General features: G+C 45.4%; 1 protein-coding gene and 1 pseudogene across 1 annotated transcript; one reads left to right on the top strand and one right to left on the bottom strand.

Moving 5' to 3' along the window:
- Positions 1 to 5019: 5019 nt before the first annotated feature.
- On the bottom strand, positions 5020 to 8637 carry LOC101647808 (annotated as a pseudogene).
- Positions 8638 to 10623: 1986 nt separating this feature from the next.
- LOC101648122 (tetraspanin-1-like) lies at positions 10624 to 11458 on the top strand. The gene is given in 1 exon segment (XM_045285487.1): positions 10624 to 11458. A coding segment is annotated over 1 exon segment (804 nt). The 5' UTR covers positions 10624 to 10654.
- Positions 11459 to 22371: the final 10913 nt, after the last annotated feature.

Genomic DNA, 22371 nt, shown 5'->3' with positions numbered 1-22371 from the left:
CAAATGTTTTGAGAATGATGATGGCAACAAATGTACAAATGTGCTTGACACAATGGATGGATGTATCGATTGTGAAAAGAGTTGTATGAGCCCCCAATAAAATGATTAAAAACAAACAAACAAAAAAAAAACGTTGCTTTGTTTTGAAGATCTTGAGGGTTAAGAAAGCTACTGGTCATGGAACTTTCATGAGAATCTCTGCTCAACAGTGAAGAAGGCAGTCAGGGACAACAGCATAGTCAGTGTCAACATTTAACCAGGCCCACTTCCTATGGCCAGGCTAGTCATTCAGTTCAGCATCCCTGCCTCTAGATGTCGCTATTGTAATTTCTTCTCCCTATAGCTGTTTTGACTTGAATGGTTTAAACCTTGTCAGTTGATCCCTCCCATGATGCACATTGGACTTGACCTGGTTTTCAAACTTTTCTGTATTTTTGTTTTGTTTGTTCCTATTGAGGTTTAGCTCAGATGTGTTATGTCATTGGGGGTCACCCTCTGAAATCTGTGTTACATGTTTTTCTATTTCTCAGTATACAAGGCCCAGGATTGATAAACCTATAGGGACAGCAAGAAGAATAAGTGGAGGGTGTACCGTGGTGGTAGGCAGGGGAGGTAAAAGGGAGCTGATGTCAAGGAGCCGAAGAAGGAAAAGAATGTTTGGAAACGGCAATAGTGATTGTTCAGTACTGCTTGAAGTGTCTGAACAATGGAATAAAACGATATAGGAATTGAGTCCCAATTTTTAAAAAGGAGAAACCATAAAAAAGAAATAGACAATTACAAATTTGACGAAAATATCAAAAATCAGATATCTAGTAAAAGTCTTGTATCAAGCATTCATAAAGAATATTTTAACTTACTCTTTATACGTTATGGTCTATTTCTAATTAGTCTAACTATGCTCTCCCACAATGCTGTTTTTAAAATAGATATAGAGAACTCTTCTTTCCTCTACTCAGTGCTGTTGATGCAGTTGATATTACAAGGTTGCAATGTTGTCACAGGTACACTGCCAAAGTAAACCTGAGACATGAAAACCCATGGACAAGCAGATGGAGTCTGGATTCCTACTTAGCTCTCGCCCCAATTGAAGAACAGTTCGTTCTGATAACATGGCCCTGCTCCATATTCACCTTCATGACAGGCCCACTGAAGATAAGGGCGCTACAGCAAAGCGTGGTGAAGAAAGCAGATGATGCCTGGCTATGAATCAGAATAATGTCTGGGGTCTTAAAGGCTTGTATTCAAACAAGAAGCCACCTCCATGAGGAGTCAACTAAATCCACATGGATGAAGCGCACCGGCGTGTGAGATCCAAAGACGACAATCACAAAATATGATTATGGCAAAGGGCAAAGCATCAGAGCTCAAATTAGGAACACCCAATTCGTTGCAGGCTACGGAGGAGAGTGGGAGCCCCAAACCCACCTGCAGAGTCTCTGGCGAGACTGAGCCGCTGGCAGATGTGCGCTAGCCATGGCCAGGAGCCTCCCACAGCCTGGCTTTTCCAGCAGAGACCACTGTCCTCCTTACTGTGCTGAATCAGACATCAGTCTCGGGCACAGGACCTCCCCATCGCCCCAACCTGAGCTGCTTCTTGGTGCAAATATCTCTTCCTTGTTCCATGACAAATATTCTTCTCTGGCTTTTGGAGTGTTTCTGAGGATCTTTTCTTTACTCATTATTTGTATTTTGGCCTTCATATTATTATTATTATTACTTTATCCTTACGACCTTGTTTGGATTCAGCTTTTATGGTTTCTGCTGGGTCTCGCAGTTTGTGACCCACAGGAGGAGGGATGGACAGTGATAATCGCGGACACAGGGGTTGATATGGGGATGAAGGGTGGAGAGTGGGTGATAGGGAGGGAAAGGGGGTTTCAGGAGAGGGAAATGAAGAGGGGTGCAGGGCAGTATTAGAACTGACTGTGATTACACTACTCATGTGAAAGGCGATTAGACCATGGGTGGGGAAATGTTCTAAACTTGGTGTGGAAATCATTACTGAATTATTGAATTGATTGGATTATCGAATTACTGATTGAATTATTGAGTTGTATGCTATGGAAGCTATGCGCCAATAAAAATTTTCCCCCATTAATCATATTAGATGTGCATATGTTCATTTGTATAGTTCAGATCATTTGGTAAATGAAAGCGAAGATAGATAACCCATCAGAAACAGTGACAGGAGTAATGGGTCCCAGAGAGTTCAGGAAGAGAGGAGGGGAAATGGGGGTTGGAAAATGGGGAACTGATAGCATTAATGACTGCCAAGCACCCTCCACGGGATCTAACAACATATTTGCATATGAATGGGCATATTGGTCTGTGTAAGATGTGGCCAAAAATTAAAAATTTACCTATTAGAGAAAAGAAAAAGAATAAGAGTTCCTGGGGGGTATGATGAGGGAGGGACAAGATAAAGGGAAGAAGTTATCAGGGAGTTCAAGAAGAAAGATGTTTTTAATCTGACTGTGGTCCAATTATACAACAATACTTGATGTGATTGAACTATGGAATATTATGATATCTCTAAGAGCTCCCACCCGCCCCCCCAAAAAAAGATTGGAATTGTCAAGAATTTCATCCTGCTTGGATCCACAATCAAAGCTCATGGAAGTTGCAAGAGATCAAACAGCATATCCATTGGGTAAATCTGCTGCCCAAGACCTCTCTAAAGTGTTGAAAAGCAAGAACATTTCATTGAGGACTAAGGTGGACCTGACCTCAGTCATGGTATTTTCAATCGCCTCTTATACATTGTGATAATTCCATAATCTGTTGTCAATTTGAGACTTCAGAGTGAAGGGGTGGAGTTTAGCCTGTCAATCAGGTCACAGCTGGAGGACCTCATTTGGAGGCGCTAAGGAAATAAAAACTCACTGGAGGTGGGACACACGCTCACTCCCTGTGAGGTATGCTTGCTGACAAGACACATGGAGCTAACCTAGAGGCCTGGATCTTAAGGAGCCAGGTGGAAACCTCTGGCAGTGCTGAGATGCCTCTACTGCCACTGGATCCACAAGACTTTCTACTCACTGACCTGTGATCTTCCTGCATTTGGCATCATTGCATGGCTGCATGAGTCTAAAGAGAAATTTATGGATTCGTATCGACATAAAGGCTAGTATCGGACTTTTGGACTTGATCCGGACTGGGATGGTTTCTCAATATTCAACTGCTCGTGGATATAAAGCTCTTTCTTATACACATCTGAGTCTTTCTGGATTTGTTTTTCTCTAGCCATCCCAGACAAACACACAAACGTGAAAGTTGGACATTGATTAAAGGTCAAAACTGAATTGATGCCAGTGAAGAATCTGGAACCTACCATGGAGTGACCGAAAGAGCACGCCGACAATTTGTCATGGAGGAATTACCGTCCGACTTCTTCTTAGAGGTAAGGATGATGAGGCCTGTGTCAAGTATCGTATCCGGAGAGGCCAGTACCGGGAAGTGACATCATGCTGGATCAAGGAGGGGCAGTGAAAAGAGGAAGGCCCTCAACGATACGGCTGCAACAATGGGCTCGAGCATAAGAACAGTTGTATGGACGTCGAAGGACCAGGCGGTGTCCCCTCTGGTATTCACGGGGCGGCTCCAAGTCAGAACCAACGAGGTGACGCCTAACAACCAATCCTCTAAGACTGTCAGCACAGTAATTCATTAATTCATAAGAGTGGTGATAAAGGGCATCACGAGTGGACAGGGGCAGGCAGGTACAGTAGCAGGAATTCAGTCTGGGCCAGATCTTTAAGAAATACTGAAGAAAAAAAAAGCCCTCTTTTCTCTTTCACTAACCAGACCATCTCCCCTCCCCTGTCTGCCACAGAGGTCTCAGGTTGTGCTTTGTGATGTCTAAGACTCAGCTGGGCCTGCTCATCCTTCCTCTCTCCCCCGCCCCCACAGAGATGACTGGGTATGCTTTGTGATGTCGCTAGGACCCCGGGTCACTATTGGCTGGGCAGAACTTTGCTGACCAATCAGAGCTGAGGGGTGTGGCCCCCTCACTGTGTGTGGTATATATAGGGGCATTGGGAGGCCGTGAGTAGACAGCTGGATAACTGCGGTACACGATGGCCAGGAGAGCTCAAGCTCTGAGTACACCTAGGGGATCAGAGACCTGTCCGTCCAAAGGGAGAAAGAGGAAGCCCAAGTCCAGAGGCGGTGGAAAGGTGAGCAGACCTTACCCAAGCTCCTCCACTCCTTCTCCACGGATCCCTCACCTAAGACATCTTCCTGGTCCTTGCCAGGCACAACCCACCCACACCCAAGGCCAAACCTCTTCTCACAAAGCTCCCCTTCCCACCCACCTGCAGAATCCCCTTCCGCTGAATCAATGCCCTGTGCTCACTCTGCTGTCTTTCCTGGTGCAGAAGGCAGGGAAGAAGACATCCCATCTAAAGAATGTAAGAAGCAAAGCCCCTCCAAAGGCTTCAGCCCACCCTAGGATGCCTCGGCCATCTGGAGAGCCTCAGCTTTGCCAGAGTCTCCAGGACACAGTTGACCTTGGTGATCCAGGCAAGGGCAAAGAGATACCGGAAGAGGTCAACTCAAGGTAAACCCAGAGGTGCCCACTGCTTCCGAGGAAGAAGTCAACTTTCTGTCTAATGTGAAGACCTTGGAAGCTGACACCAACAGGGTCCCCATGGATGAGGATTGCAATAAACAACAACTTGTGTGAAGATTTGTATGTGTGTGTGTGTGAGTTTTTTTATGGTGGGGAGGGAGGTGGAAGGGAGGGAGACAGGGAGGGAGGGAGAGAGGAAGGGAAGAGTCTGGTGTGTGAAGAGGGAGGGAGGGAGGGTCCTGCAGGCGTGGGGGTGGCTACCCGCAGGTCCTCAGTGATCCCGACTCTGGAGATAAGGACTGGGAGAGGACTCTGCATGGAAGACAAAAGTCAAATACAGCAACCACCAGAAAGTACACTTTGGGGAGTTCACTACAACCTCAAGAAGTCAAAGGAATTGCTACTGAAAATAACAGTTTTGGAGACTAAAAGCAGTATTATTCTGATCATATGAAGGCATCATAGTCACACGGCAGAGAGGAGCCCTGCAGGCACAGTGGTTGTGGACTCACATGCCAACAAAAAGGTGAGCCGATCAAACCCACCAGCAGCCCCCCAGGAGGGAGATGTGGCCGTCTGCTTCCATGAAGGTCCGCAAGAGCCACATCCATTGCCATCGAGTCAATTCTGACTCACAGAGGGGCTTTTCGATGCGCGTTCTGAGGATATACATTCGTATGGAAGTCACCTGCTTGCTTCTCCCCCAGAGCAGATGGTGGGTTTGAACCACTGACCTTGAGGTTAGAGGCCCAACACTGAACCCCCACGATGTGGCCAGGGTTCCGGCTCTAAAGATTCTCGTCTTGGAAGCTCGCTGGAACAGCGCTCGGTGGCTCGGTGTCTCTCCGCCCTACGGAGCCGTGGTCCGTTGGACCTGACCTGACAGCAGCAACTTTCAGAACACAGGTTGCTTGCTGTTGTTTTTCTGTTTTTCCTTTTTTAACAGTTTTTACTGGCATGTAATTAACATCTCACACAATTCAATAGTTCAATCACCTTAAAAAGAGTTGTATGATCATCACCAAAACCAGTTTCATAGCATTTTCTTCTTCGCCCCCTAAAGTCAGTTCCCATTATGACATGATTTTCACAGACCAGAAACTGAAAATGAAAGGAGAAGTAGGGCCCTGTGTGAGGAGCCACAGGCCGGGCTTCTCATGCCCCCTGCTGTGCACGTGAACAGCACACCTACAAGGTCGGGCTGTGGGTGGAGGGTCTGGAGCCTGCGCTGCCCTGCTTCCCACCCACTCTCTGCCTAGATGGAAAGCAGCCCTCTGGGCAAGCAGCACACCCCCCACCCCCCACCCCCCAGCCGCCCTGGCAAAGTGCATATTGCCAAGAGACCTGGGCAGGTGGCCCCAATCCAAGTGATGGGGAAGAAATAGGTACCAAACCATGAGTGGGGAGATTAGCAATGTGGCTGGACAGGCAGGGGATGGTTTCCCTTTGCTGCTCATCCAAGCCTGACGCCGAGTCCGCTGAGCTGGGGCGCGGAGTGTTGGCTGGTTTCTCTTCCTCCGAGTCCTCGATCGCCGTCTCTTCTTGTCCCATTTTCTCCTGATGCGCGCTGCTGTCATCACTAGACACAGATTCTTGGCTCTTGAAGCTCTCGCTCAGCTGCCTTGAGGATGACTCAATATGAGCCCCCTCGAGGCATTGATTTTTTTCTACTGTCTCTTGACTTTCTTCTTCTTCTTGGACTTGTCCCTCTTTAGAAGGCCCTCCCCAACCCCCTTCATATTCTTTCTTGGCTTTCTCATCTCCCCTCCTGGCCTCCTCAGCCCTGTGATCCCACTCCTCTCTCTTCTCCTTGGGCATGCCTTTCCAGATTCCTCCCGCCTTCTTGGAGAGATCGCTGATGCTGATGTCCAGGTGTTCCGACTTGATCTTCTCCCAGTTGGAATTGAACCACAGCATGTACATAGCCATGAACCTCTTGGGGGCACTGGGGCCTTGGCCCTTCCTCACCTGCATCAGGAAAGCCCACAGGTCTCTGCTATCCTACCAGGTGGTGAGTCTGCACCTCCACAGGCTTTTTCCCCGATGCATGTGATCCTTGGCGAGATTTTGGCCTTCTTGGGCTGTTTCTGCTGCTTCTCTTCCTGGTCGCTGTCCCCCTCATTGCTGGAGGAGCTGGCAGAGGCATTACTGTCAAACTCTCCAGCCACATCTTCCTCCTCTTCACCTGGGTTGAATGACTCATCAGTCTCTTTTCTGGAGCCATCACGGCAGGCGTTTGTCATTCTCTGCCTGGCTCTTGCCCACCTCCTTCATCCCCTTGTTCCAGGTGGGCCTCATGCTGATCATCCTCTGAATCAGCGTAGCTTGGGTTCCTGCCCTCTTTAAGCCCTCGGTTATTGATGCTGAGCTTCATGGCACCTTCCCATCCTCCTCCCTCCCCACGCTGCTGAAGGTGACCTGAGAGTCCCACTTGGTCTCAAGCTCAACGTCAAAGGAGCGCATGGAGGATGTGCCACAGGCAGAGTTGATGAAGGCAGTCTGTCATAGTGGATGTGCACAATTCACAGTGCACATATATGAAGCAGCCCCAAGCTCACCTTGTAGGAGCAGGTGATGCACTGGACCCCAGAGTTCCCCGGGAAGTCACCTGGGACTGGGATTTTGTGGTTCACTAGGCTTTTTATGACACCACTAACCATCTCATAGAGGGAACCTGACACATTCTTGGTGAGCCAACCCTGAAAACGCTTCTCCATCTCTTTCTCATTCATGTTGACAGTCAAGGACATGTCCTGGTTCTTGGAGAAGAGGAGGATCAGGAAGTGGTAACTAGTCTGACCCTGCTTGATGGGAAGGTCCGGGTTGATCATGAAGAACATCCGGCACTGGTCCTTGTGGGCAGCAAGAAGAGGCAGAGAATGGTGGTGTAGGGGACTTATAATCCAAGTCTAGGCGGAAAGGTAGGGAAAGGTGGTATGGTTCTTATACAATCTCTTGTTAACTTGATAATATTAAGTGTGAAGGGGTGGAATCTAGCCTGTCAATCAGGTCACAGCTTGATGATAACCACCCCCCACCCCCACCCCACCCACCCCCGTGGGCATGGCCTTCTCATGAGAATTCTGGGAACTTCCTCTTTCTTCCTGGAGGTGGGCCACACTCTCTCTGCTTCACCTTCCTCAGAGAGCTAGAGGAGTCAGCTCTGTGATGCTTCTACTACCATTGGATCCACAAGACTTTTCATCCACTGGCCTGTGATCTTCCTGTATTTGGCATCATTACATGTGCTGTGTGAGTCTGAAAAGGAATTTATGGACCAGCATGGGACATGTGAGGTAATATCAGGTTTATGGACTTGATCTACGCTGGGCTGGAGTGTTTCTCATTATACAATTGATCTTTGATATAAAACTCTCTCTTTCATGCATATGAGTATCTCTGGATTTGTTTCTCTCATCAACCTGACCTAACACAGGTGGGGTAAATTTGGATGCCATACCCACCTCGGGGAGTCAGGCACTGCAGCTCCCGGAAGATGCAGATGCCATTGCTGGTGTCCGGCCACAGACACTCACTTCTGTGCAAAGGCCTCCACGGGTCACACCATCTTTCTAGGGTGAGGCACGTAGAAGTGCGCCTACATGAGGGAGGCCTCAGCAGCATCATTCTGGTGGCACTCCGGCGGCACCTCGCTCTTGACAGTGGGGCACTGGGACACGTTGCTGAGGAAGATCTCAAAGACTAGCTGGTCACCAACATCAAAGGAAAGTAGCTGCCTGCCAAACATCACTGGCCCCAGTTCCAGCCCTTCACACACAGGTCCTTTTCCATCAACTCCAGGCAATAGTGAGTTGTGAAGAAATCAGAGTTTCTCAAACGCCGACTCCCAAAAGCCATCGTCCATGTGATCATCGCTTGCTGATGAGCAATTTAAGGCCATGGCCACAGCAACTTGGTGCCAGATGCCTTTGGTCAGCTCCCCAGCCTGGATGCTGTCCACTTTGCCCATCTGGCTGTTCTTAAAGATGATGTCTTGGCCGCTTAACCAGAGCCGACCATCATTCAGGGAGCATTTCACCTCCTGATTCCAGTGTCTCTGCCATGCTGACCTGGCAGTTGTTGGCCTGGGCACAAAGCCCCAGGCTGCACAAAGGGAAACCAGAGACCCAGGGAGCTGGGCCCCATCTCCTCAGTGGTTATGCAGATGCTCAGCCGATTTAAGAATTTAAGAATCTAAATTTCAGAAATATTCACTGGCAGTGGCAGAGCCATAACTTCCAGATGAATAGATGTCATTAGAATTTTGGCTTATGAATGTAGGCAGCCAACCTCAGAAAGATGTGAAGTATGTGTGACATTATCACCAAATGAAATTTCAGATATCTTCATCTCAATGTATCTTAATGGCAGCACTCTCCAAATATCCTTTACAGTGAGTCCCAAGCTGGCTCTTACCTTTTCTTAGTCTTCTTGGGAGAAAGAATTAGCCAAGAGACATAGCATGCAGCAAAGCATAGGAAAATTTCAGTACACTTGACAAAGGTTCACTTGGACATCCTGGGAGAGAAACTCGAGAGATCCAACTACCTAGTGATTTCGCTTTTATAGCTTTTTCTACCTGCTTGAACAGTGGGTGCGCTACATGAAATGAAGTCTAGCCATCCTTACTTCTAAGGAGCATTCTGGCTGTACTTGTTCCCATATATTTAAAAATCGTTTTATTGGGGGCTCGCACAGCACTTATCACTATCTATACATCCATCGTGTCAAGCAAATTTGTATATATATTGCCATCATCATTCTCAAAACAGTTGCTTTCTACTTGAGCCCTTGGTATCAGCTCCTCATTTCCCCCCTCCCTCATGAACCCTTGATCACTTATCACTTTTTTCTCCATGTCTTACACTGACCACTGTCCCCCTTCACTCACTTTTCTGTTGTCTGTCCCCCTGGGAGAGGGTTATATGTAGATCATTGTGATTGGTTCCCCCAATCTCCTCCCACCTTCCCTTCCCCCTCCTGGTATGGCTCAATATTGGTCCTGAGGTGTTTATTTGTCCTGGATTCCCTGTGTTCCCAGTTCTTATGTGTACCCGTGTACATGCTCTTGTCTGGCTAGATCTGTAGGAAGCATTAAAGAACTAGAGGAAAGTTGTATGTTTCATTGGTGCTATACTGCATCCTGACTTGCTCCCCTCTTCCTTGTGACCCTTCTGTAAGGGGATGTCCAATTGTCCACAGATGGACTTTGGGTCTCCATTCTGTGCTCCCCCTCATTCACACTGATATGATTTTTTGTTCTGGGTCTTTGATGCCTGATCCCTGATCCCATCAACACCTCATGATCACACAGGCTGGTGTGCTTCTTCCATATGGGCTCAGTTGCTTCTCAGCTTGACAGCCCCTATGCTATATCTTTTGATAGCCGAGCACCATCAGCTTTCTTCACCACATTTGCTTATGCACCCATTTTGCTTCCCAGACAGATTTGACCAGTTTCCGGAAAGGAACATCATGCAGAGAGAGGCAGCGAAAAAGAAGAAGGCCTTCAATAGGATGGACCAGCACAGTGACTGCAATATTGAGCTCAAACCTAGGAATAATTGTGAGGGAATCCCAGGAATGGGCAGTATTTCATTCTGTTGTACATAGATAGGTTTTCTATGAGTTGAAACTGAAGCAATAACAAAAAGAGTGGGTGCTGACCCAGCTTCTTTGTTAATTTGCTGGTCCAATAATTTCCCAGTATTAATTCCCTTCCTACCCTACCCCTGGATCGAAACTACCTTATACTTATCACCACTTCCAAACTACAGTAGTTATTAGACTCACTGCTAGATCTTATTCTTCAAAGAGCACATGTATATGTATCACAATATCACAGACTTGATCTTTTCCTATTATGGTAAATGTATTTAAATACACTTGCTTTCCTTTGTAATCCTGCATATTTTATTCCATCCATTCAAAAAGATGATTCTAGAGTGGTGTGTGCGAGCCAGCCCTGTCCTCTTCTTGCCCACTCAGCGGCGGTTGCCTGTAGTTGTTTGTCCAGTTCAGAACCTCAGTTGATTCCTCTTCCAGAATCCACACCACCGAGATCCCTGTACAGGAGCCACCATGCAGTGCTTCACCTTCCTTAAGACCATGATGATCCTCTTCAATTTGCTCATCTTTCTGTGTGGTGTGGTCTTGCTGACTGTGGGCATCTGGGTATCGGTGGATGGATCCTCCTTCCTGAAGATCTTTGAGCCACTGTCATCCCATACCATGCAGTTTGTCAATGTGAGCTACTTCCTCATGGCAGCTGGTGCTGTGCTCCTTGCTCTCAGGTTCTGGGGCTGCTACGGTGCTCAGACGGAGGGCAAATGTGTCCTCATGATGTTCTTCTCCATCCTCCTCCTCCTCATCACCTTCATTGCTGAAGTCGCAGCTGCTGTGGTCACCTTCGTCTACACCACAATGACTGAGGAATTCCTGACATTGCTGGTAGTGCCTGCCATCAAGAAAGACTGTGGTCAGCAGTCGGACTTGTCCCAAGTGTGAAATACCACCATGGAAGGGCTCAAGTGCTGTGGCATCAAATACTACATGGACTTCACAGACTCTCTCTACTTCAAAGAATACCATGTCTTTCCCCCTTACTGTTGCAAGGGCAACAACACAGCCAGTGTGCCCTGCACCAGGGAGAAGGCCGAGACCGATCACGTGGAGGGTTGTTTCAAACAGCTTCTTCATGACATCAGAAACAAGGCGGTCACCATGGCTGGTGTGGCGGCTGGAATTGGGGGCCTGGAGCTGGCTGCCATGATCGTGTCCATATATCTGTACTGCAATATGGACCAAGCCTGCTTCTGCTGCCGTCTCGTGGTCACTGGAAAGAGGCCCTCTGGCACTGCCAAGCAAGGGTGGGGCCAGACCTAACATTTAGCTGGGCCATAGTGGATCCAGCTTTACTGCTCTGAATTTGGGACTAGATCGGGACCACTCCTTTCAGACTGTCTCTGACTGTTCCTTCCATCGGTAGGTCGGGGCCCACCTCTCCCGGAACCTCTAAACCACCTAGTTCTCCTGCTGTTCCCCTACTCTGTTCCTTAGATCCTTGATGCATACGCCCTCTGGGTAGGAGGACCTCCTGGTGATCCCAGAATGCTCCTGGCGAATGAGAGAAGGTACCCCATCACCCAGGCATATGTGATATCAGCTGAACCAGCCAGTGGTTGTGTGGGACTTCAGGATTTATAAAGCAATTAAAATATTTCCCCAAAAAACCAAAAAGATTATTCTAAGAAGATCTCCACAGGTGTCCCCAAATTATCAAAAGATCAAGAAACATATCCCTGTGTTAGCTTCTGGGAATATAGCAGTACATGACACAGACTGGGTCAAAGGCAATAGTGGACAGCAACCACACAGTGGGGCACTGCTGTCATGGGGTCCATGGACACAGCGGGAGCCCAGCAGACTGAGCAACTCCAAGCTGGCCAGTCATTTCTTTGAGGTTTCTGTGTGAGCAGGGACTACCCTTAAAGAGTGCCCTTGGCAACAGTGTTTCCCCTCTTGGTGCAACTAAAGAGATTCGGGAGGAGAAATTCTAGCCCCTGTGCAACCTGAGCAAGGGAGAAGTGCTCCTTTCCCTTCATCTGCTGACGCCAGACATAGTCACCTGTGGCTGCAGAGATGCTGTCTGGCTCTCCGTAGCTATGGAAATCCCAGGGTTTCCCTAGCAACAGCTCTGGTTCAGTCTTGTTGCTAAGGAACGCTGGGATTTCCCAGGCTACTGGAGGAGTAAAGCTGCTTGGCCTGAGGGCAGAGGCACAAAGGCTGTGGGTCTGAGTCCCTTGACTCTAATTCTTTCAAGGTACCCAGACCCACAGCCAAGTGAGAGGAAGCTGCACAATTGTTGCTAGGTCTCTAACAGAGTACTGCGGCTGAGCAAACTAATGAGAAAAGTGCAGGGTGTGAACATACCTCGTAAACTCTTCCGTCTTCAAGTTCAGCACTTGGCTGTTCCGAAAGCACTTCCCCTAAATTACTGCCTAACACATTCCTAAATAAAGTCTGAGAAAAGACTCAAGGTTAGAGCCAAGGTCAGCCTCAGTCACAGGGCTTCATGCTCAAAAGGGTTCTATGATTTTGGTTCAATACTCTCCTGCTGCTGTCTTGAAATTCTTGATGGTGTCTGACAAATTATTATTGTTCTTGTTAATCGCTGTCAATTCCAACTGCTCTCATGTAAAGCAAGAAACACTGAATCCAGCCCCATCCACACAACCGGTCCTGTGTTCGAACTCATTGTTGCAATCAATGTGTCAGTGCGTCTAGGTGAGGGTCTTCCTCTCTTTACCTGACCCTCTACTGTATCAAGCAAGGTGTCCTTCTCTGGGGACTTGTCCCCCTCATAAACAGCATGAGCAAGGACATGGAACAAAGTCTTGCTGTCTTCACTTTTTTTTTAAGAAGCTAAAGGTTGTAGTAAATGGTTTCTTTTTTTTGTTTGTTTGTAAATGGTTTCTTACGTCACTGTAAGGCTGTTGCTTCATTGTATTAAAATAGCAGCAGCAAAGGCAAGTGTATTGCACACTTAAAATTGTATTGTTCTTTAGCTGATACTGTAAAACTAATAAAAACTTATCTCCACTCCTGGTCATTTCCAGCAGGAAGAGAATTAAGTATCCTGGCCCAAACCCAGGTCTGGATATCAGCAGTAGCTATGTTCTAGGAGGCTTAGGATAACAATGTACCTTTTGAGTGACATTGTTTTGTGACTACTCTCACCACAGCTCATTTCAGGACTTCTGGATATTATCACTAGATCCTAACATAAAAATCACAGGCCACGGTGAGAAAAGGTGTGCATTGTGTTGCTCGGCCATCATTAGGAAGTTAAGGGTACTTTCTCTGTTCCAGCGGTACTGCTAAAAGCTACTTCAGTTCTTTCCACCACCAATTTAAGGCAAGGCTGCTGGCGTGAGTTGTTTCATCGTAGTTTATTCAGGGGTCCCATTTTCACTCCTCGATGGACTGTATGTATTTCTCACGGGCCTCTGCACTCATTAGTTCATCAAGCTCTGAAGGACTCGTCAGCGGCATCTTGACCAGCCCGCCCCCTTCATCACAGGCTCTGTTCACAAGCCGGGGATGCTCTGCAAGCCTTCGTTCATTTCTGTGACTGCTCCTGATCAAGGAGCGTAGAGTGCACTAGCAGCGTTCACACTTTCCAGAGCACCAAACTCATCCTGTTTGTTCAGCTCTGTCCCAACTTCAGGAAGACTCCAGTAAACAACATCTGCCAACGCGTCCTGTGCAAAATGGCTGATCCCCGCTGTTCTAACCCCATTTTCTGGCGTTACCCATTCGTGTTTGTCTGTGAACCTGCGCACCGAGAGCAGAGCTCCGCCAGAGCGCAGTTTCCTCAAGGCGGCCCACCCTGGACCCCTGCATCGCGCCGGGTAGGCGCGCGGACCGCCAAGAGAGCAAGCAGGCGCCGCTTGCAGCTCCATGTTTGCTAGCGGGGTGAGGACTGCACCCCCATCTTCACTTCTAAGGACTTTTATGCCTTTGTTCCTTCTTCTGACATGTTTCACCGACAGCATAATTCAAAAGCTGTCATTCTCCGGTTATCCCTATTCATTTTCCAACTTTCCATGAAACTACCATGGCTTGGGTCAGGAATACCGTAGTCTTCAAAGAAGTCATTTTAAAAAGAGGACACATGTTTTCCTTTTATACTGGATCTATGAATTTTCTAGAACTCCCACTTTCCTAAGGAGAGAACAAATGCACTGGAAGGGGGTGCAGTCAACCCCAGTCATGTGTCAGGAAGCCCACGTCAGGGGCCACTGTGTCTCACCTTATCAGATTTGGGGCTCCAGCAGCAGCCTGGTCAGCTTGACCCAGGCATACCCTTAGCCTGGGAACGCACTCCTAAGGTCCCCAGAACAAAAAGGTAGAAGCCACGGACCTCTCGCTTGTTCTTGGGGTCAACTCAAGACTTCGAGGAGCTGGCTCCCATTCTAGTAGGGGAAGGCCACGGCATGAAGGGTAAGCCATTAGAATAAGCACTGAGGAGAATATAACTGTGAGACTTTAGTGTGATGTAGCAGGGCCAGTTCTGCTTATGTTTTATGAAGTCAAGAAAAGGGTGTCTGCTTCCAACTAGTTATCGATTGAATCATATTCTCCTCCCAAAAGTCCTGACTCCTACCCAAGTGAATATGACCCTGCTTAAAGAGTTAGGGATTGCCACTGGCAGACACTAGAACTAGGTGGAGACAGGAAGCCGGTACTCAGACTGTGTGAGCAAATCCCCAAACCTGAGACATTTTGCATAACTAAACTGGCAGATCCAGGTTCAAATTAGACTACATTTTAATTGACTCTATTCCCCGCCCCCCTTCTTTTCTTAGTCCTATTAGAGCTTCTTACCCACAGCTAACCTTTTGAAAACCTTTAAAAGTCCTTAGCAAATAAGGCCCAAAGTGTAGTGAAGGGAATCAGTTGTTCCAGGAAACTTGCCACCCACTCCCTTTCTTGCACAAATGGTTCTCAAAAGGAATGCTTACCCCAGGACCCCTGAAGAATTAATTTTGTAAAACATGTATCCATACCAGCCCCAAGATGGCTGCAGATAAGAAAACGGAGTTATTTTGAAATGTGTATGGTCTGTCAATGGAAACTTCTGATGCTTTATGGCAACCTTGTGACTGATTACATAAAGATCCGTAAATATCAGATCATCAGAAATGGGTCTAATATTTCTGCATTTAAACTATCCTCTGGCTCCAGTTCACCAGAGGGTAGGGTCTTGTCACTTTTAGGCTGCCATATTTGGTCTGTTCTATTTCTTAATAAACTTCTTTGCTTTACTCCTAACAGAGTGTTGGCTTCTCCTCTACAACATTTCTGGTGGTGGAGGTGTTAGGTACATTTGAGTCAGTTCATACTAATCACGACGCTATGTACAACAGAATGAAACCATGCCAGGCCCCACACCATCCTCACAACTGTTCATAAGTTTGAGCCCATTGTTGGAGTCATTGTATGAATCCATCTCCTGGAGGGCCTTCCTCTATTTTGCTGCCCCTTGCCTTTACCAAGCATGATGTCCTTCTGCAGAGACTGGTCTCTGCAGACTCACTTTCCTTGCCTCTAAGGAACATTCTGGCTATACTTTTTTAAAGCCAGATTTTTTTGGCAATACATGATACTTTCATTATTCTTCACCAGCATCATAATTCCAAGGCATCAGTTCTTCTTTGGTCTTCCTTATTCATTGTCCAGCTGTCACGTGCATATGAAGCAATTGAAAATATTCTGGCCTCATGATCACACAGGCTGGTGTGCTTCTTCCATGTGGATTTTGTTGCTTCTCAGATAGACGGCCACTTGTTTATCTTCAAGACTTTAATCAAGACCCCAGATGCTAATTTTTTTGATAGCCAGACACCATTAACTTTCTTTACCACATTTGCTTATGCACACATTTTGTCTTCAGCAATCATGTCAGGGAAGGAAAACATCATAGAGAGCTGGATTATTAGAGCAAATTGTTCTTGCATCAAGGGAGTACTTGAGTGAAGGCCCAATGTCCATCTGGTACCATAATACTTTATAAATAAATATATATACATAGATCTATTCCCCTATCACTATATATAAATGCATTTATATATGTACATGCCGGTATTTAGACCTCTATAAATGTCCTTTGCCTCCCAGTTCTTTCCTCTATTTCTTTTTATTTTCCTCCTGTCCCACTATCATGTTCAGCCTTCATTCAGGTTTTGGTAATTCCTTTCAGCTACAGTGCCCTTGATCAAGCCCCATCCCCCAGGTGTCAATGAGATCAGGTATCAGACATCAAAGACACAAAACAAAACAAGCAAACAGAATCATTATCAATGGGAATGAGGGGGAGGGCAGAGTGGAGACCCAAAGCCCATCAGTAATCAGTTGCACACCCCCTGTCAGAAGGGCCACAAGGAAAAGACAAGCCAGTCAAGGTGCAGTATAGCACCGATGAAACACACAACCTTCCTCTGGTTCTTTAATGCTTCCCCCCACCCTCCACCTTCCACTATCATGACCCCAGTTGTATCGTACAAATCTGGTTAGACCAAAACATGTGTACTGGTACAGATAAGAGCTTGCAACACAGGGAATCCAGAACAGATAAACCCCCTTAGGACCAATAAGGGGAGCAGCAATACTGGGAGATAAGGGAAGTGGGGGTAAGGGATAACCGACCACAATAATCTACGTATGGCCCCCCTCCCAGGGGCGGACAGCAGAAAAGTGGGTGAAAGGAGACAACGGTCGGTGTAAAACATGGGAAAAGAAAGAATAAATATAAATTATCAAGGGGGCATGAGGGAGGATGGGGGAGGGAAGGAAAAAATGAGGAGCTGATACCAAGGGCCCAAGTAGAAAGAAAATGTCTTGAAAAAGATGATGACAACATATGTACAGATGTGTTTGACACAATGGATGGATGTATGGATTATGATAAGAGCTGTAAGAGCCCCCAATAAAATAAAATTTTTTAAAGTAAATACTTTAGAATATGCTTCCTTTCCCTTTACTTAAACTGAAAATTAAATGGTTTTTAAAAGACAATAAAAAAATTATGAAAGTATTTATGAGGGTGCCTAGCATATAGCACATATAAAAACAAAATGATGTATTGGAACAAATTGCCACAGACAATTAATGATGTGAACAACTGAGTCATTGCCTTCTTAGTCTTTGACAAAATATTTTTAAAAAATTGTTTTAGCCTTTGTTAAAGAAATTAAAAACAAAAACAAAAAAGAAAATACTTATCTCCTCCCCCAACCCTCTGTAAGGGGATGTCCCATTACCTACAGATGGGCTTTGTGTCTCCACTATGCACTCTTGCTCATTGGGGGAACCGATTACAAGGATCTACATATAACCACCTCCCTGGGGGACAGACAACAGAAAAGCAGGTGAAGGGAGACATCGCACAGTGTAAGACATGACAAAATAATAATACTTTATAAATTATCAAGGGTTCATGAGGGAGGGGGAAAATGAGGAGCTGATTCCAATAAAAGGGCTTAAGTGGAGAGCAAATATTTTGAGAATGATGAAGGCAACAAGTGTACAAATGTGCTTGATACAATTGATGTATGTGTGGATCGTGATAAGAGTTGTATGAGCCCCCAATAAAATGATTTTTTTTTTAAAGAAAATTATCTGGCCTGGGTCAAGTGTATCTTAGTGCTCAAAGGAACTGCGTTGCTTTTCACCATTTGCAGCAAATTTACCCAACGCATAACCATTCCACCACCAGGGCTCCATAGAACAATATACAGCAACCTAAAAATATTCAAAAATAAATTATTATGGAGAAAACCTTCTACTTAAGCCATAGTCAAAGTGAAACAGAACTAAATAAATTAAAACAAGGATTTGTAGATAATATTTCACTATGAAGGTAAAAATCAATAAATAAGGTAACAGAGCAGACAATCAGTACTTGAACAGAGAAGCTATTGAACCATTCACAAAATACAGCAAACTATCTTGAAACTGGAAGAAGTGTACCAAAAAAATTAAAACTTCAACAAGGCAAACAAGCTTAAAACCATATAATCATGACAAAAATATTTTTTTAATAAAAAGCAGAAAGTAACAAGAAAACAACCAAAATACAACAGGAACACAACTCAAAAAAATCATCATGAAAACTTACACCAGTAACACCATGAAAGAAATAACAAAATTACATCAATAAAACCATATTTATCAATAACAACACACTGTAAACAGACTGAATTCACCACTTAAAAGCCAAAGAAAGACTAACAGAATGTATAAGAAAGACAGGAACCTTAAATATGCTGCTTACAAGAAATATCCCTTAGCTATAAAGATACACCAAGACTCAATTAAGTAATTGCTCAAACCAATTGGAAAATTGGCTGTGTAGAAGGTTATAAGATCAACATACAGAAACATACAGTTGGATTCTTGTATAATAAGGATGGCGATACCAAAACAGATATCCAAAAATGCCATTTACAATAACTGTACAAAAGGTAAAATATTTAGGAATAAATCTTCTCGGAGAAACAAAAGGCTTAACTACAAAATAGGCCTTTCAGAAACTGGGGAAAAAATGAAGACAAATAGAACAAACTACCACGTTCCATTGAGTTAGTTTCTATCTATAGTGACCCTCTGCACAGCCGACAAAGCAGTGCCAGCTGCACAATTGTTCCTAGATGCAGCCACTGTGTCAGTGCACCTCCTTGAGAATATTGTTGTTGATTTCATTTCTTGATATGAGCTGTGATATGTTTCTTTAAAAAATACAAAAAAAACCTTCAGATTCATTGTCCCTAAAACCTTAAGTCATGGTTTTATGGCTTAAAAAAAAAGGATGAAAAGTAAAATTGAAATGGACTTGGTGTCTTTAGTGACAAACAAGTTCATCGCAAACAAAAGCAACCGCATGCAAATAAGAAGACAATGGGGCAACTTATATAAAGTCCTGGTAGGAAAACATCAGCCAACCAAGAAACCTGTACCCAGAAAAGTGATCCCTCAAATACAAGGCGTGACAGTTACATCGCCTCCTGTCAACTTGAGGGAAGAGGTGGAGTCTAACCTGTCAATCAGGTCATAGCCAATGAACCTCTTTGTGGACATGGCCTTCTCCTGAGGATTCTGGGAACTCCTGTCTTCCTCCCTGGAGGCGGGACACACACTCTCCCTGGGAGACATTCTTGTTGACAAGTCACATGGAGCTGCACTGATGGAGCTAGAGGCCTGGAGCTAGAGGAGCCACATGGAGAGCCACGCCAATGCCGAGATGCTTCCACAAGACTCTTCACCCACTGGCCTGTGATCTTCCTGCTGTCGGAATCATTGCTTGTGCTGCGTGAGTCTGTAGAAGAATTTATGGACCAGTGTCGGACATATGGGCTAATATCAGACTTATGGGCCAGTATCGAAGTTATGGACTTAATCTGGACTGGGCGGGGATGTTTTCTTACTATATAATACTCTTGGATATACAATTCTCTCTTACACACATATGAGTGCCTCTGGATTTGTTTCTCTTGTCAACCCAGACGAACACACGAGGGAAGAATAAAGTTATTTCCAGACAAGGAAAAAGTAAAGGAACTTTTAAAAACAAGAGCAGCATTATAAAAAATATTAACCAGCACATTATTATCAGACAAGAAGAACAAGAAACAAATGTAAGAGCATCATGCAGAAACCACCCAGAAACCAATAGTACTGGAAACCACTCAGAGATAGGGCCAGAACAAACACACCAATAAATCCTCAGGAACACAGCAAAAACAGCAACAATCCCACATATATCAATAATTAAACAGAATGCCAATGGATGAAAGGCATCAATCAAGAGACAGGGAACAGCAGACTATATAAGAAAACAGGACCAATCAATATGCTCCCTATAAGAGACACACTTTAAACTCGAGGGCAACATTCGACTGAAGATCAATGGATGGAGAAAAATGAGAGATTAATAGATTAAATAAAAGAAGAAATTTTTAAATCCCTTGAAATAATTGTCCAATAAAATACTTAGCTGATATATGTAGTTAAAATGCAATGTCCTTCGCTACACACAGAACCATCTATTTTGAAAGAGTCAAGCTTTTAGAGAGGGCCAATTTCACACCTTGCGCTATAACAATTTTAGAAAGCCAAATCATTCCTCTAATACAGTGGTTCTCAACCTTCCTAATGCTGCAACCCTTTCATACAATTCCTCATTTTGTGGTGCCCCACCAACCATCAAATTATTTTCATTGCTACTCCATAACTGTCATTTGGTAGTTATGAATTGAGTGACCCCCAGGTTAAGAAAGGGTTGTTCAACCCCCAAAGGGGTCGTGACCCACAGGTTAAGAATGGCTGCTTAATGGGAGCTTTGTTTATAATGCAACTCACTGTCATCAAGCTAATCCCGACTCTTAGGATGTTAACAGGCTCCTGCTTAGCCCACTATGCAATCAAACAGCCAGCTCACCCTGAAGATGAGATCTCATAGCACAGGAAGGGGAAGGTGAACACACTTATCAATCACTTGATTGATTGATAACAAACCTAAGAATCCCAGAATGCTCCCCTAAAATCTTTGCAGCAAACGAAAGGAAAAATGTGAAAGCAAACCCCAAACCAGAGGTGATCTAGGTCCAAATTAGAATTCATTTTACTTTCATTGTCCTTAGCAAATAACTGTGGAGGTCAGGAATGGAGTTAAGATAGCAATAAGTTCTCCAGAAAATGTATCACCCCTTCCTTTACTCGCACAAATGGTTCTCAGAAGGAATGCTTACCCCAATCCCCTGCAAACCTACTTTTGTGAAATGCTTATCAATTCCAGGCCCGAGATGCTTGCATACAGAAAAAGCTGATTACTATTTTGAAATGTTTACATTCTCTCAACTGAAGCTTCCAGGGTCTTACTATAACCTTGCGATTGGTTACAGAAAACTCTGTAAATATCAGTCGATCAGAAGATTATCTGTTTGTTCTCAACATTTCTGTATTTAAAGTGTTCTCTGTTGCTAACCGCAAGGCCAGCAGTTCAAAACCACTCTGCAGGAGAAAGATGAGGCTTTCTTACTCCTCTAAAGAGTCATGGAAACTCACAGGGGCAGTTCTACCCTGTACTATAGGGTCAGGTATGAGTAAGAATTGTCTCAATGGTAGTGACTTGACTGGCTCCAACTTGCCATAGCTTATGAAGGTGTCACTTTTATGCCACCCCCCACCCCATCCCCCAGTTCAGACTGTTTTACTTCTCAGTAAAAGTCTTTGATTTACTCCTAATAGAGTATTGGGTTTTCTTCTGTGCCAGAATCCTCTAGAAATAATCAACATGGCCAATATCCTGACTTGGACTTCTAGCTACATGAATGGTAAGAGAATAGATTTCTCTTTTCTAAAGTCATCCACTTGAGGTATTTTGTTACAGCACCCCGAAGAAATTAAGACACAGCAACTCTGACAGACTGTGGCCAGCGTCAGGAACCCGGTTTCTCTGTCTCAGGAGCCTGTGCATCAGTCCTCGAATAAAGCATGCCACATGCCTCTTCCTCCCTCGGAGTGCTTGGATCCCTGCATCCCCTTCATCTGGGCTGCAGTGGGGCATGAGGAAGAGGGTGATTTGGTGGAGAGAATCCTGGCGGGGCCACTGGGATGGGCACTGTGGATGCCAGGCTAAGTCTATCTCCAGAAAACGAAATGTCATTTCTGCCGCTCTGGGTGGACTGAGGCTTAACCATTCCACCACCCGAGTTAATTAATATGCATTCAGTTGTGAACCGAGAGGGCTGCAGTTCAAACCCACCTGTCACTTCGTGGGAGAAAGAGATGGCTGTGAACCTGCGTACAGGCTGAGAGCTGTGGCCTGACCCTGGAAGAGGTCCACCCTCTGCCTTCGGTTTCTTATCCTAGCGCGCCACCTCGTGGCATGAGAAATATCTGCATGCCTGCTGGCTCCTAGAACTCAGATGGGGAAAGCTGAGTGGTCCAGAGTTGTAGGTGAACCTCATTAAAGGAAAGGTTTTAGAAAGAAGTGCCATCTAGCTCAGAAGCAACAAAGCCCACATGGAAGAAGCACACCAGTCTGTACGATCACGAGGTGTCGAAGGGATCAGGTATTATCAGAACAAAAAATCTTATCATTGTGAATGATGGGGGACTGTGGAGTGGAGACCCAAGGCCCATTTGTAGGCCACTGGACATCCCCTTACAGAAGAGTCTCAGGGAGGAGACGAGCCAGTCAGGGTGCGATGTAGAAACGATGAAACATACAATTT

This window comes from Echinops telfairi, unplaced genomic scaffold (assembly GCF_000313985.2).
Source record: "Echinops telfairi isolate 266 unplaced genomic scaffold, ASM31398v2 ScPeMD7_7472;HRSCAF=8510, whole genome shotgun sequence".
Lineage (NCBI taxonomy): Eukaryota > Metazoa > Chordata > Mammalia > Afrosoricida > Tenrecidae > Echinops > Echinops telfairi.
Note: the sequence above shows the minus strand (reverse complement) of the source record. Positions and strands in the feature narration are given on the sequence as shown.